General features: G+C 37.1%; 1 protein-coding gene across 1 annotated transcript; it reads right to left on the minus strand.

Annotated features, from left to right (window-relative positions):
• Nucleotides 1-2,138: 2,138 nt before the first annotated feature.
• LOC109172440 (importin-5-like) lies at nucleotides 2,139-11,217 on the minus strand. The gene is made up of 15 exons (XM_019321595.1): nucleotides 9,296-11,217; nucleotides 9,007-9,210; nucleotides 8,645-8,749; nucleotides 8,471-8,536; nucleotides 8,195-8,353; nucleotides 8,016-8,087; nucleotides 7,823-7,938; nucleotides 7,501-7,609; nucleotides 7,356-7,425; nucleotides 7,138-7,265; nucleotides 6,976-7,032; nucleotides 3,016-3,192; nucleotides 2,827-2,910; nucleotides 2,560-2,712; nucleotides 2,139-2,461 (listed from the first exon to the last, which is right to left on the minus strand). Exons 1-15 carry the CDS (start codon nucleotides 10,520-10,522, stop codon nucleotides 2,162-2,164), a joined length of 3,027 nt encoding a protein of 1,008 aa, XP_019177140.1. The 5' UTR covers nucleotides 10,523-11,217; the 3' UTR covers nucleotides 2,139-2,161.
• Nucleotides 11,218-11,461: the final 244 nt, after the last annotated feature.

Here is an 11,461-nt window from a genome sequence, read left to right on the forward strand (position 1 = left end):
ATTGGCACCGATTTTATGATCACGGATCCGTTGACTAAGGGATTGGCGCCCATGACCTTCATTGGCCATGTTGGGAGGATGGGCATACTGGTAAAGTCCTTGTATAACGGTTAACTCTGCCATACATGTATGGATTTATGTTTGATAGCACATCAGGTTGATGATACTCTTAGATATCTATTCAGGTTTTGATTTTGTTATGGTTGATGTTGATCACTTATGCATAATTCAGAAGTGATAACAATGGTCTTGTTTAAGACATAAGGAATAATGTACTTTCGGATTTTACCTTATTATTATGGTTCGAATTCTTATTAACTGTGATACATGGAAGGGAGCGGGACGCTATGTCAGGCCTATAACCGCCATGATTCAATTAATAAAGTTCGATAAGGTGGTGACTTTTACATTTTCATATTAAGTGAGCTCAAATTAAGGATTGAAAATTGTAAAGTCACGCATATATGAATCAAGTGGGAGATTGTTAGAAATAATTTATTCCTAACGTTGATTCATATAATTAAGGTGTCATGCTCATATGAATCAGTGGGAGACTGTTAGAAATAATTATTTCCTAACAATGATTTTTATAATAAAGGTTGTAATTCCATAAGGTACTCACGTTGATGATTAGTGATGTGTAAAAGCGGAATTACTGGGTGAAATTGCCTCCCTTTCATTCTGTTAAAATTTAAGTTTATAAGAGTTAAAAATGTATAATGGATAAGGTTATGAGTTTCACAATCCTAAAGGGATTTCTATTTCTAAAGGAGGTCACATTCCTAAAGGAGGTTCCTCATTCCTCTTGAAAGAGGGTTTCTGATCACATCTATAAATACTCAGGAAAACTCTAGGGATCTTAACGGTTTCAAATCTCTAAGTTTTCTAGTCTCCGGATCAGAGAGGTGAAGCATTATATTCTTGATTCATTCAATTTAGAGATTACATCTTCAATGGAGCCAAGTAAGTTCTATCTTTTTCATTTAATTAAAAATCCATGATCATGAACATTGTTTAGTGGATTGATTTGATTTACATGCGATCATTGTTAATTGTGCTTCCTCATTCAAGTTATAGCGCATAAAGGATTATTTAACAGTACGTATTGTATCATAGACCTAGTGTACTACTACTCTGCAAATACCTACCATTTTATATAATTAAGCATGACTTTGCTGCTGATCAGATCATCCTGTAGCTGACACTTGTATGACTCAAAGCAATTGGGAATTCCTGCAGACATCATGTGTGGCCTTGCAACGTATCCTGCAGTAACTGCGGTAATGATTTTTCGATTGCTTTAAACTTGTCTGCTTCCAAATTTTGTTTGAACATCCTTAGCTGTTGAGTCATTCTTTCCTGTGTTTCTTGTTTGAACATCCTTAACTGAGAGTAGACAACGTTGGATGCAGTTCATAGCAGAAAAACATATATACAAATGAAAATACTATTTGATTGAAGAACCATTTTTCATTACTCTACATATGTCATTTGTTGTATATCAATATGGCATCTGCCAATGATATACAAAATATGTATACTATACATGAATAAGAACACATAAGCTATTCACTTATACTAAGCTTGTCCTCAGCTGTGTTTTATTCCATGTAGTTTTCAATTCTCCCCCGCAAAGCCGGAGGCAATGAATTGCATATTTCATTAAATTTGCCTCCCAGTCTATTCTTGAACCTATTCAACAGGTTAAGCATCATGGTCTTGGTTTCTGGGGGTGCTAAGTCTACCCCCCACAACACCTAGGGAAAGAAGAAGAAACATTATTCATCCATATATGTTAATAGAACAAAAAGAATGAAGAGGGAGAGTGCAGTAGAGATTTTACCCTGGCCATAATGCCAATTATTCTGCTAATGTAATAATCATCAGGACCAGTAACCTTAGTCTCTGGCCTGAAAGAAAGCAGGACAGGAAAATACATGAGTAGTCACATAGCGCTAATTGCTGAATCAACCCATGAAGTACTCACTTGTCAAACATGGAACATAGCAGTGTGTGGGCAGCTTTGGCTTCTTCACTGTTGCGTGTTAATGGCAAACGGAGGAGCCAACTGCCAATATTCTGCATGCATTCAACAAGTCTGAAATGCTTAGCATTTTCAATCACAATATATTAAGCTGTGATGGGTAACATCTAAAGTTCATTAATTGCTTACCTCGTAGTTAATTTCTTCATGAAAGAAGAAACAGATTTTCCCGTAAGCACAACTAGCTGCTTCTTTAGCCATTGTGTGCTCTGTGTTTTTATCAGGCTGCTGAAATATATATTCCAGACTAGAGAGTCCTTCTGCAGAGTAGTTGGAATGGCTTGCTGACAGTTCACAGCAGAAAAACATATAAATAAAACAAATGAACAAACACAAACTATTTGAGCTACCTTGAAGATGCTGCTCAAACATTTCTCTCCCAAACTCGCAATATATGCCAATTGCACGGGCAGCAATCTGCAGGTAGAATGGAAAGCATCTGAGCATAAGTGGAAACAAAACCTTTATTTGTGTGTGAGGTATTGTAATAACTACAGAAGCGTGTAAACAGAAACCTGTTGAATGTTTGGATCTGTATCCCTGCAAGCTTCGAACATGAATGGGATACAATCTTCATATTGTCTTAAACCCCGTTCTCCAAATTCCACAGCAATGTAACCAAAAATGTCAAATGCCATTCTTCTTTCTTCTGGTGTTGTATCATTTTGCTGCAGAAACATGCCTAAGAAACATTAGTCAAATTCTAACAGGAATATTGTGTAATATGATACACACAAGTAAATTAAGATAGTAGTTAAGTGAGTTGCAAGGAAGTGACATACCCACATTGTTTTTACGTAAGCAATTTCAGGGATGATGTTTTGAGCACACAGCCTTTTTAACAAAATTTGCAAGCAAATACGAACCTGTTTCAAAATATTTATGAAAAAACAAATAAATTTCATACTAGTGGCCAAAAAATACTTGCAGATCAATACTTCATTCAGCTCAAAAGGGAGTAAAACACTTGCTTCTGTGCAAACATTGTGCTCCTCCTGAATTTCCTCCTTGACCAGTTCAGCGTTCGTAGAGTCTAAGCTACACTGTTCCACACTCTCTCTTTCCTTTTTCCTTTCGAAGCATAGCAAGAGAACCATCAATATGCTGCCAATAATTTCATCCGTATCTGGGGCCCACGCTGTAGCAATCTGAAATGGAATTCGAAAAATATAAGATGCACTAGTATTTCAAGAACATTAATTACTGTTTCTTTTCAGAAAAAAAAAATAAAAAAAATAAATTACTGTTTAAAATGAAGGAGAAAGAACCTGCATGCTTTCTTTCAATGCCACCAATGCTTGCACTTGAAATTTTATGCCTGATGCCTATGAGAAGCAATTTCATGTATACTTTGAAATCTTTAAAGGAACAAACCAGTTTTATGTCCTTCAGATTTAGAAGCAAGCATGAGATAATTTACCTCTAAGGTTTCAACCAAAGCTGGGATTATGATCTTAGCTAAAGTAATGATTGGAGAATCTAAAAACTTTGGAATAGAAAGCTCGTTTTCCACAGCAGTAGCAGCTGATTGCAACAGCAATGGCATTACTACAGTACATTGATTAAACATATAATGATTAGACCTTATAGAACTACAGAGTTTGAACATAGAATGGTTAGACCTTATATAAAGCTCAAAATCTGTGATTAGGAAACGCCAAAGCTTACCTGGTATTGCAGCTACTCTAACTTCTTCATTCAATTGAAATTTAATAAGTGGGCATATAACCGTTAAAACCTGCACTAGTCAATAAATTCACAGATTATTTTTGTTTCTCTGGGACTCCATTCTATTGCTAAGAAAATTACAACCTCCTCAATCCACAAATGCAGTCCTCCTTTAGTATGAATTTTGATAATTGCATTACAGGCCCACGATATCTTCTCAGAAACAATCCTTATTTCCTCAGGACCCCTATCAGAAGATGTGTATATTACCAAAAGAATGAAGACAAAGTTCTAGCCATTAGAGCATATGAAAAAGTTGGAAAAACATATTTCAACTCAACTTCAACATTTTTTATACAGACAAATAGTCAAATAGTAAACCTTACACGTCATGATCTAAACTGAGTAAGGACATCCTTTCCACACATCACATGTAAAACATTTAAATTTAACACTAAAGTCCAACCTAAAATTTTCCATTGGGTCATCTTCCAGTTTTGCTGATTTAATCCACAGAGGCATATATTTCTTCATGTAAGGATGAAAATCCTCCCCTAAACATGTGCATATTCTCCCCCATGCCTGTAGACATAGAACATATGTAAGAGTGCAGTGGTTCAGTGCAGGCCAAGACCAAAGAAAATAGTGTATTGACTTACTTTTAGTAGATGACTTTCCACTTGATAATTCATATTGACACGGTTATGTTCTGCGAGGAGAGCGTCAACAATCTTGCAACATAGCATAAATGACAATAGGATCTCATTAGCATGAATAACCAAAAGGATTTAGTTTAGCTTACAGTAAACACAATTATATATCACCTCTTCAACATCAGTAGAGAATACCCTTTTCCCCACAGCCACTGCAACCGCAGTGATGCAATCTAGGGTTTTTGCCACTAGCATAGAATTTGAATTTTCCACTAATATGAGTTTTAGGCAGGGCATGGCTGTGGCATAGAATGGTAGAAAATCATCCTGTATATTCACACAATCAATGAGATTAGTTACCGGCAAAGTTTTAGTAGGACATGACAATCCTTAATTGTGGAAGATGAGATCAAATTAAGTCCTGAAATAAATTGTAGAAGTTACCTTGGCTAAATCAGCTAATGATGCTAACTCACTCAAAGCTGTTTCTTTAAAAAATGTGTTTCCTATCTGGACTAGAAAAAATGTGTTTTAACAATTCAAATCACAAATTGATGACAACTTAAAAAGGAAATTTGAATGCAACATACCTCCGAAGGATTCAAGAATGTAAGCAATTTGTTAATGACTAATTCAAGATGATCCCTAAATACTTTTGCTGAACTCTTCTTGCAGAATATTGACATTGCTGATGTTGCATATATCTAAATAATAATAAAAAAAGGAAGATAACAATATAAATTAATTATTACTTGCCCAGGTTTTAATAGGAAAAATAAAGCTCATATTTGCAAATCAACACAGACTGAAATAGCATAATTTCTGTGTTAGAACGAAGCTAAACATACAAATGCATCTTAAAACTTATATTTGCAAAATAAACACAGAGATTCAAAAACAACAAATTTAGTAAGAGGGAAATCGAACTACCTGCACTAAGGGGTTGGCCCTGGTTGCTGATAAAAGAGGAATAACCTTTCCATAAAATTCCTCTTGAAAATAAGGACTCAAGTAATTTGAGAATTCAAAAATTGCATGGATAGCTGCCCAGCACACAAGAGGGTGCTGATCAGAAATTAATTCCGATGCTTTAGTGAGATAGTACTTCAGCTGTTCTACTAATACCTAATTAAAAAAGCACACCATTAACTTAACTATAAGGGAATCTAACTTAACTATAAGGGAATCTAAGTAATAGAGTAATTGTCAATCTTTTACCTGTGAAGAAGTAAAAACTGGTGCGACTAAGCGAAGGGCAGTAACTGCAGCATACCGTTTTTTCCAATCAGAATCTTCAAACAAGTGTCGGAGAAAGTGAGTATTGCACACAATTGCGTCTACACCCAGTACTCTGGCCAATTTCCTCAAAGCATTTTCCACATAAGATTACAAATTCATTTTGCCTGCACCGATATCACAGTCGTCCCAAATGCACATAAGCATTTCAAGTAATTGGATCAGCAACTCTTCAATTAGATAAATGGGTAGATTCTGGATCATTCCATAACTATCAATTCCACCCTCAGGCACTTTGACAAAGAATTCAATTGCTAGTTGCCTCATTTTTCCGTTTGAATCAGTATCACTTGATATTATAAGCATTGACTCTGCCAACGAGGCAAACTGATCCGTCAATAACCATGGTTTTCCACTCGCTAATAGCATCATCCCTAAAAGAGCGTCACACACAAGATTTTGATCGTAGCCGGAAACTCCCAATATGCTTGTCATTCCTGTCAGTAAACTTTGGTAATTCCTAGGGGTAGTAGATGAGTACAGCATCAGCATAGCTGCAGCACCAACGGCTGCTATTCTGGCTCTGTTATCGTCGGAGTCCTCCATTATCCGTTGAAACTCCAGACTTATAGTATCCCCATCCGGACTAAAAATGGCAGGAAACTTTGGAATCAGTTCAAAAAACAAAGAAAGGGAGCAAACCGATTTATGCGTGGTTGGATTAGAAGATAAGTGCCGGTACATAAACTCCAGCAATTCTGGCCACTCGATAAAAATCAGAGCAGCCATTTTAGAAATATATCTGCAGTATTTATGAACCATCTCCCATTCGTTGCATCCATCATCAAGTATATCTACAAATAATATTTTAAATCTTTGCTGGAAATCTGGGTTGATATATTTCCATTTATTTGTCAGAAAAGTGACAGCAAGCTTAAAACACAGCGATCTGGTTTCCTTATTTGAGCAGTTTTCAATTCCATACCAGAGTTTGTGAGCAAAAAGCTGACTAAACCTCTGCATGGCGGTGACGCAGAGGGCAACCGCATCACTGCGGGCGGCTTCGTCATCCGAAGAATACAGGAGATGTATAAAGTCAAAAAATTGGTTGATATTACCCGCAAAAATTCTTTTAGTTCGACCGATTGAAATCTGTTCACAAGTAGACGGAGACTCCATGAGGGAAGAGTTCTTGGAGCAGATGACACCCAGAAAGAAAGAAAGAAAGAAAGAAAGAAAGGAGGAGAAATTGAAAGTGGGTTATGGCGGGAGGTTAAATATGGATCCCATCAGCGGCCATTTTAACTGCCAAGATTTTTATTATTTTTTTTTTTCAAGAACATTAATTACTGTTTAAAATGAAGGAGAAAGAACCTGCATGCTTTCTTTCAATGCCACCAATGCTTGCGCTTGAGTTTTTATGGTTGGTGCCTATGAGAAGCAATTTCATGTATACTTTGACATCTTTAAAGGAACAAACCAGTTTTATGTCTATTAATAAATTTCAGTTTCAGAAGCAAGCATGAGATAATTTACCGCTAAGGCTTCAACCAAAGTTGGGATTATGATCTTAGCTAAAGTACTGATTGGAGAATCTAAAAGTTCTGGAATAGGAAGCTCGTTTTCCACAGCAGTAGCAGCTGATCGCAACAGCAATGGCATTACTACAATACAGAGTTTGAACACAGAATGATTAGACGGTTTAGACCTTATATAAATCTCATAATCTGTGATTAGGAAACACCAAAGCTTACCTGATATTGCAGCTACTCTAACTTCTTCATCAAATTTAAAATTGACAAGTGGAAGTACTCCATTTAAAATCTGCATTAGTCAATAAATTCACATGTTATTTTTGTTTCTCTGAGACTCCATTCTATAGCTAAGAATATTGACAACCTTTTTAATCCACAAATGCAGTCCTCCTTTGATATGAATAGCAAAGCAGCATATCGTATTACAGGCCCACAACATCTCCTTCAAGATAATGCTTCTTTGCTTCAAATTCCTATCAGAAGATGTGTATATTACCAAAAGAATAAAGACAAAGTTTCCAGCCATTAGAGCATATGAAGAAGTTGGAAAAACATATTTCAACTCAACTTCAACATTTTTTATACAGACAAATAGTAAACCTTACACACCATGATCTAAACTAGGACATCCTTTCCACACATCACATGTAAAACATTTAAATTTAACATTAAGAAAAAGTTCCAACCCAAAATTATTCTTTAGGTGATCTTCCAGTTTAGCAGACTCAATCACCAGAGGCACAGCAGCACTCAGGTAAGGACGGAAGTCCTCCCCTAAAGATACGCATATTCTCCCCCATGCCTGCGGAGATAGTACATATGTAAGACTCTGGTGGTTCAGTGCAGACCAAGACCAAATAAAATATTGCATTAACATACTTGGAGCAAATAACATTTCACTTGATCATCCATATCAACACGGTTATGTTCTGAGAGAAGAACGTTAACAATCTTGCAAGACATAACATTAGGGACAATAGGATCTCATTAGCATGAATAACCAAAAGGATTAATTTAGCTTACAGGAAACAAAAAATTATATATAATTATATAGTCACCTCTTCAACATCAGTAGAGAATACACTTTTTCCCACAGCCACTGCAACCAAAGTGATGCACTCTAGGGTTTTGGCAACTAGCATGCAATTGGAAGTTTCTGTTATTAATATAAGTTTCAGGTAGGGCATAACCATGGGATAGAATGGTCGAAAATCATCCTGCATATTCACACAATCAATGATACTAGTTACCAGCTAAGTTTTAGTAGGACACAACAATCCTTAATTGTGAAAGATGAGATCAAATTAAGTCCTGAAATAAATTGTGGAAGTTACCTTGGTTGAATCAGCTAATGAGGCTAACTCACTCAAAGCTGTTTCTTTCAAAAATGTCTTTCCTGCCTGGACTAGAAAAAATGTGTTTTAACAATTCAAATTACAAATGGATGACAACTCAAAAAGCTGCATCTCTAATCAATATATGTGCATAAACAATTGAATGCCACTTACCTGCAGGAACATAAGCAATTTGCTAATCATTTCTTTCATGTATGGTTTCAATATATTTGAGCAGCAATTCTGGCAGAATTTTGACATTGCCCTTGCTGCATATGTCTAAATAAAAAGGGAAGATAACAATATAAATTAATTATTACTTGCACAGGATTTAATAGGAAAAAGTGGGGAAGTAAAGAAAAAGAAAGCTAATATTTGCAAATCAACACAAAGACTGAAACAGCATATTTTCTGTGTTAGAAGCTAAACATACAAATGCATCCTGAAAACTTATTATATTTGCAAATCAACACAGAGAAACCATGAACCTTAATGCTTTAAAACAACAAATTTAGTGAGAGGGAAATCACAATTACCTGCACTCTGGGGTTGCCAAAATCATCCATGACTTCTGATAAAGCAGGAATAACTTGTTGATGACACCGTTCTTGAAAAAAGGGACTCAGGTACTTTGAGAATTCAGAAATTGCATAGATAGCTGCCCAGCGCACGCGAGGGTGCTGATCACGAACTAGTGCCATTGTTTTTTCCAATGACTCTTCCAGGTATTGTACTAACATCTGATTTTAAAAGCACACCAATAATGAACCATGAACTTAACTAACAAGGGAATCTAAGTAATAAGAGGTATTGTCACTTCGTTACCTTTGAGCAACCTGATGCAATTAAGCCAAGGGCCCCTGCTGCAGCATAGCGCTTTTTCCAATCATCATCTTCAAAGAAATCTGGGAGCGAATCAGGAGAATTGGGCACAATTACATCTCCACCCAGGACTATCGCCAGTCTGCTCAAAGCATCCTCAGCACAACAGGACATAGCCGTTTTGCCTGCATTCATATCATAAACATCTGCTTCGTTCCAAGAAATGTCATCCTCAACGCACATCAGCATTTGAAGCAACTGTGTGAGCAAGTCTTCAATTAGATTACTGGGCAGATTCTGAATCATTGCGTTACTTTCATCTCCGCCCTCAGCCACTGTGACGAAGAAGTTAACTGCTAGTATCCTCATCTTTTCGTTCAAATTAGTATCGCTCGCTACCATAAGCATTGCCTCTGCCAAGTACTTAATATGAAGTGTGAAGAAGGTTGGTTTTGCTTTGGCCAAGATAGTCATTGCATCAAGGGCATTACACGCAAGATCTTGATCATAAACATCATCCCCCAATACCGCGATCATTCTGGTCAACAGACCATAATACTGGTCATGATTTGAAGGAGTAGCTAAGTGCAAAATAAACTTCGCCGCGGCACCAACAGTGGCGATTCTGGCTCTGTTATCTTCAGTATCTATTAACCGCTTAAACTCTAAACTTATAGTCTCGACATAGGGACTAAAAGTATCAGGACATTTTGGAATCAGTTCGTAGAGCAAAACAACAGAGGCCCATCTTGTAAGTGTTGAGTTTGGAGAAGATAACCATTCGAACATCAATACCAGCAATTCGGGCCAATCTTGCTTGGGAAAAAGCAGAGCAGCAATGCTTGAAACACAGGCGCAGTGAATCTTGAGGATCTCCCATTCCTCCTCATCCTGGATGAGCTGGATAAAGAAGGTCTTGAATCTTTTGTTGAGAATATGGTCGATGAGGGGAGATTTTAACGCAAGATTACGGGAGAAGAGGGTAGAGCAGCGAAGTCTGGTTTGGGTATCAGGACTGCTGTTGATGGCTAAGGCGAGCTTGTTAGAAAGAGCATTCGGATACTCGTTCATGACGATGTTGTAGAGGGAGTCGGCGGGGTTGCGGATGGCTTCGTCCTCAGAGAAGAGATAATTGACGAAGTCGAAGAAACCATCTCGGTTATGTTCGCTCAAGAGTTCTTTGATTTGGGAGTGAATTTGATTATTTTCAGAAGTAGACGGAGACTCCATGAGAAAGAGTGGAGGTTCTTGGAGCAATGGAGAGATGACACACAGAAGGAAAGAAAGAAAGTGGGTTATGGCGGGAGGTTAAATATGGGGGGATCCCATCAACGGCCATTTTCAGTTTTTAACTGCCAAGATTTTTTTATTTATTTATTTTTTTAAACAATAGACTCAAATATTATTTTAATTTTTTAGTAGCCGAGTGCCTGAATTCACAGTTAACTTCCCAAAAAAATCAAAATCCCTAATCATCTCTCTCAAATCGGGCGATCCATTAATATAATGAATATGTTGAAGGCTTTGAAACAATCATCAATTCAACCAAAGTCGGCTTATAATCCGAGATCAAACCCCCCGCATAGCATATATATATATCGGAAAACTTAAAAAGCTAAATACCTGGACATTTGATAGTCTACATATATAAAGCAAGCATCATCTGTAGCAGTGCCTACACCTTCAAACACTTGCTCATGCATAGAGCTTCTTCTCGCCGGCGAAGAGTTAGAGTACAATTTTGCGGCCACCGGGTCTTCATTACTCCACTCTCTGGATATCTCCGATGCTCGGAAGCTTCTCTATCCCCAGCTTCCGGAAGCTCTCGTCCACCGAAGACTTCCGTACACTCCTGCACATGTTCTGGAGCTTCCGGCGAGGACATCAGCTCCATTTCTTTTCGTCTTGGAGCATTTTCTCTCTCAGGATTTCAATACAATTTACGCGCGACGTATACAGTATACTAGTAATACTACTATTCTCAGAATTTATTTTTAAATTTCCAATTTTTATTTTTTAACTTTTCAAATTTACTACGTAGTATTCTCAGAAATGAGTGGAATAGCTAAAGAAATACTCCGTAGCTAATAAGAGGACACATTGGTTGGAACTTGGAAGGGATAAAATAATTGGCCTTAGTCTCTTTGTCTCCGATCGGATATGAAGAGA

This window comes from Ipomoea nil, unplaced genomic scaffold (assembly GCF_001879475.1).
Source record: "Ipomoea nil cultivar Tokyo-kokei standard unplaced genomic scaffold, Asagao_1.1 scaffold0418, whole genome shotgun sequence".
Classification (NCBI taxonomy): Eukaryota; Viridiplantae; Streptophyta; class Magnoliopsida; order Solanales; family Convolvulaceae; genus Ipomoea; species Ipomoea nil.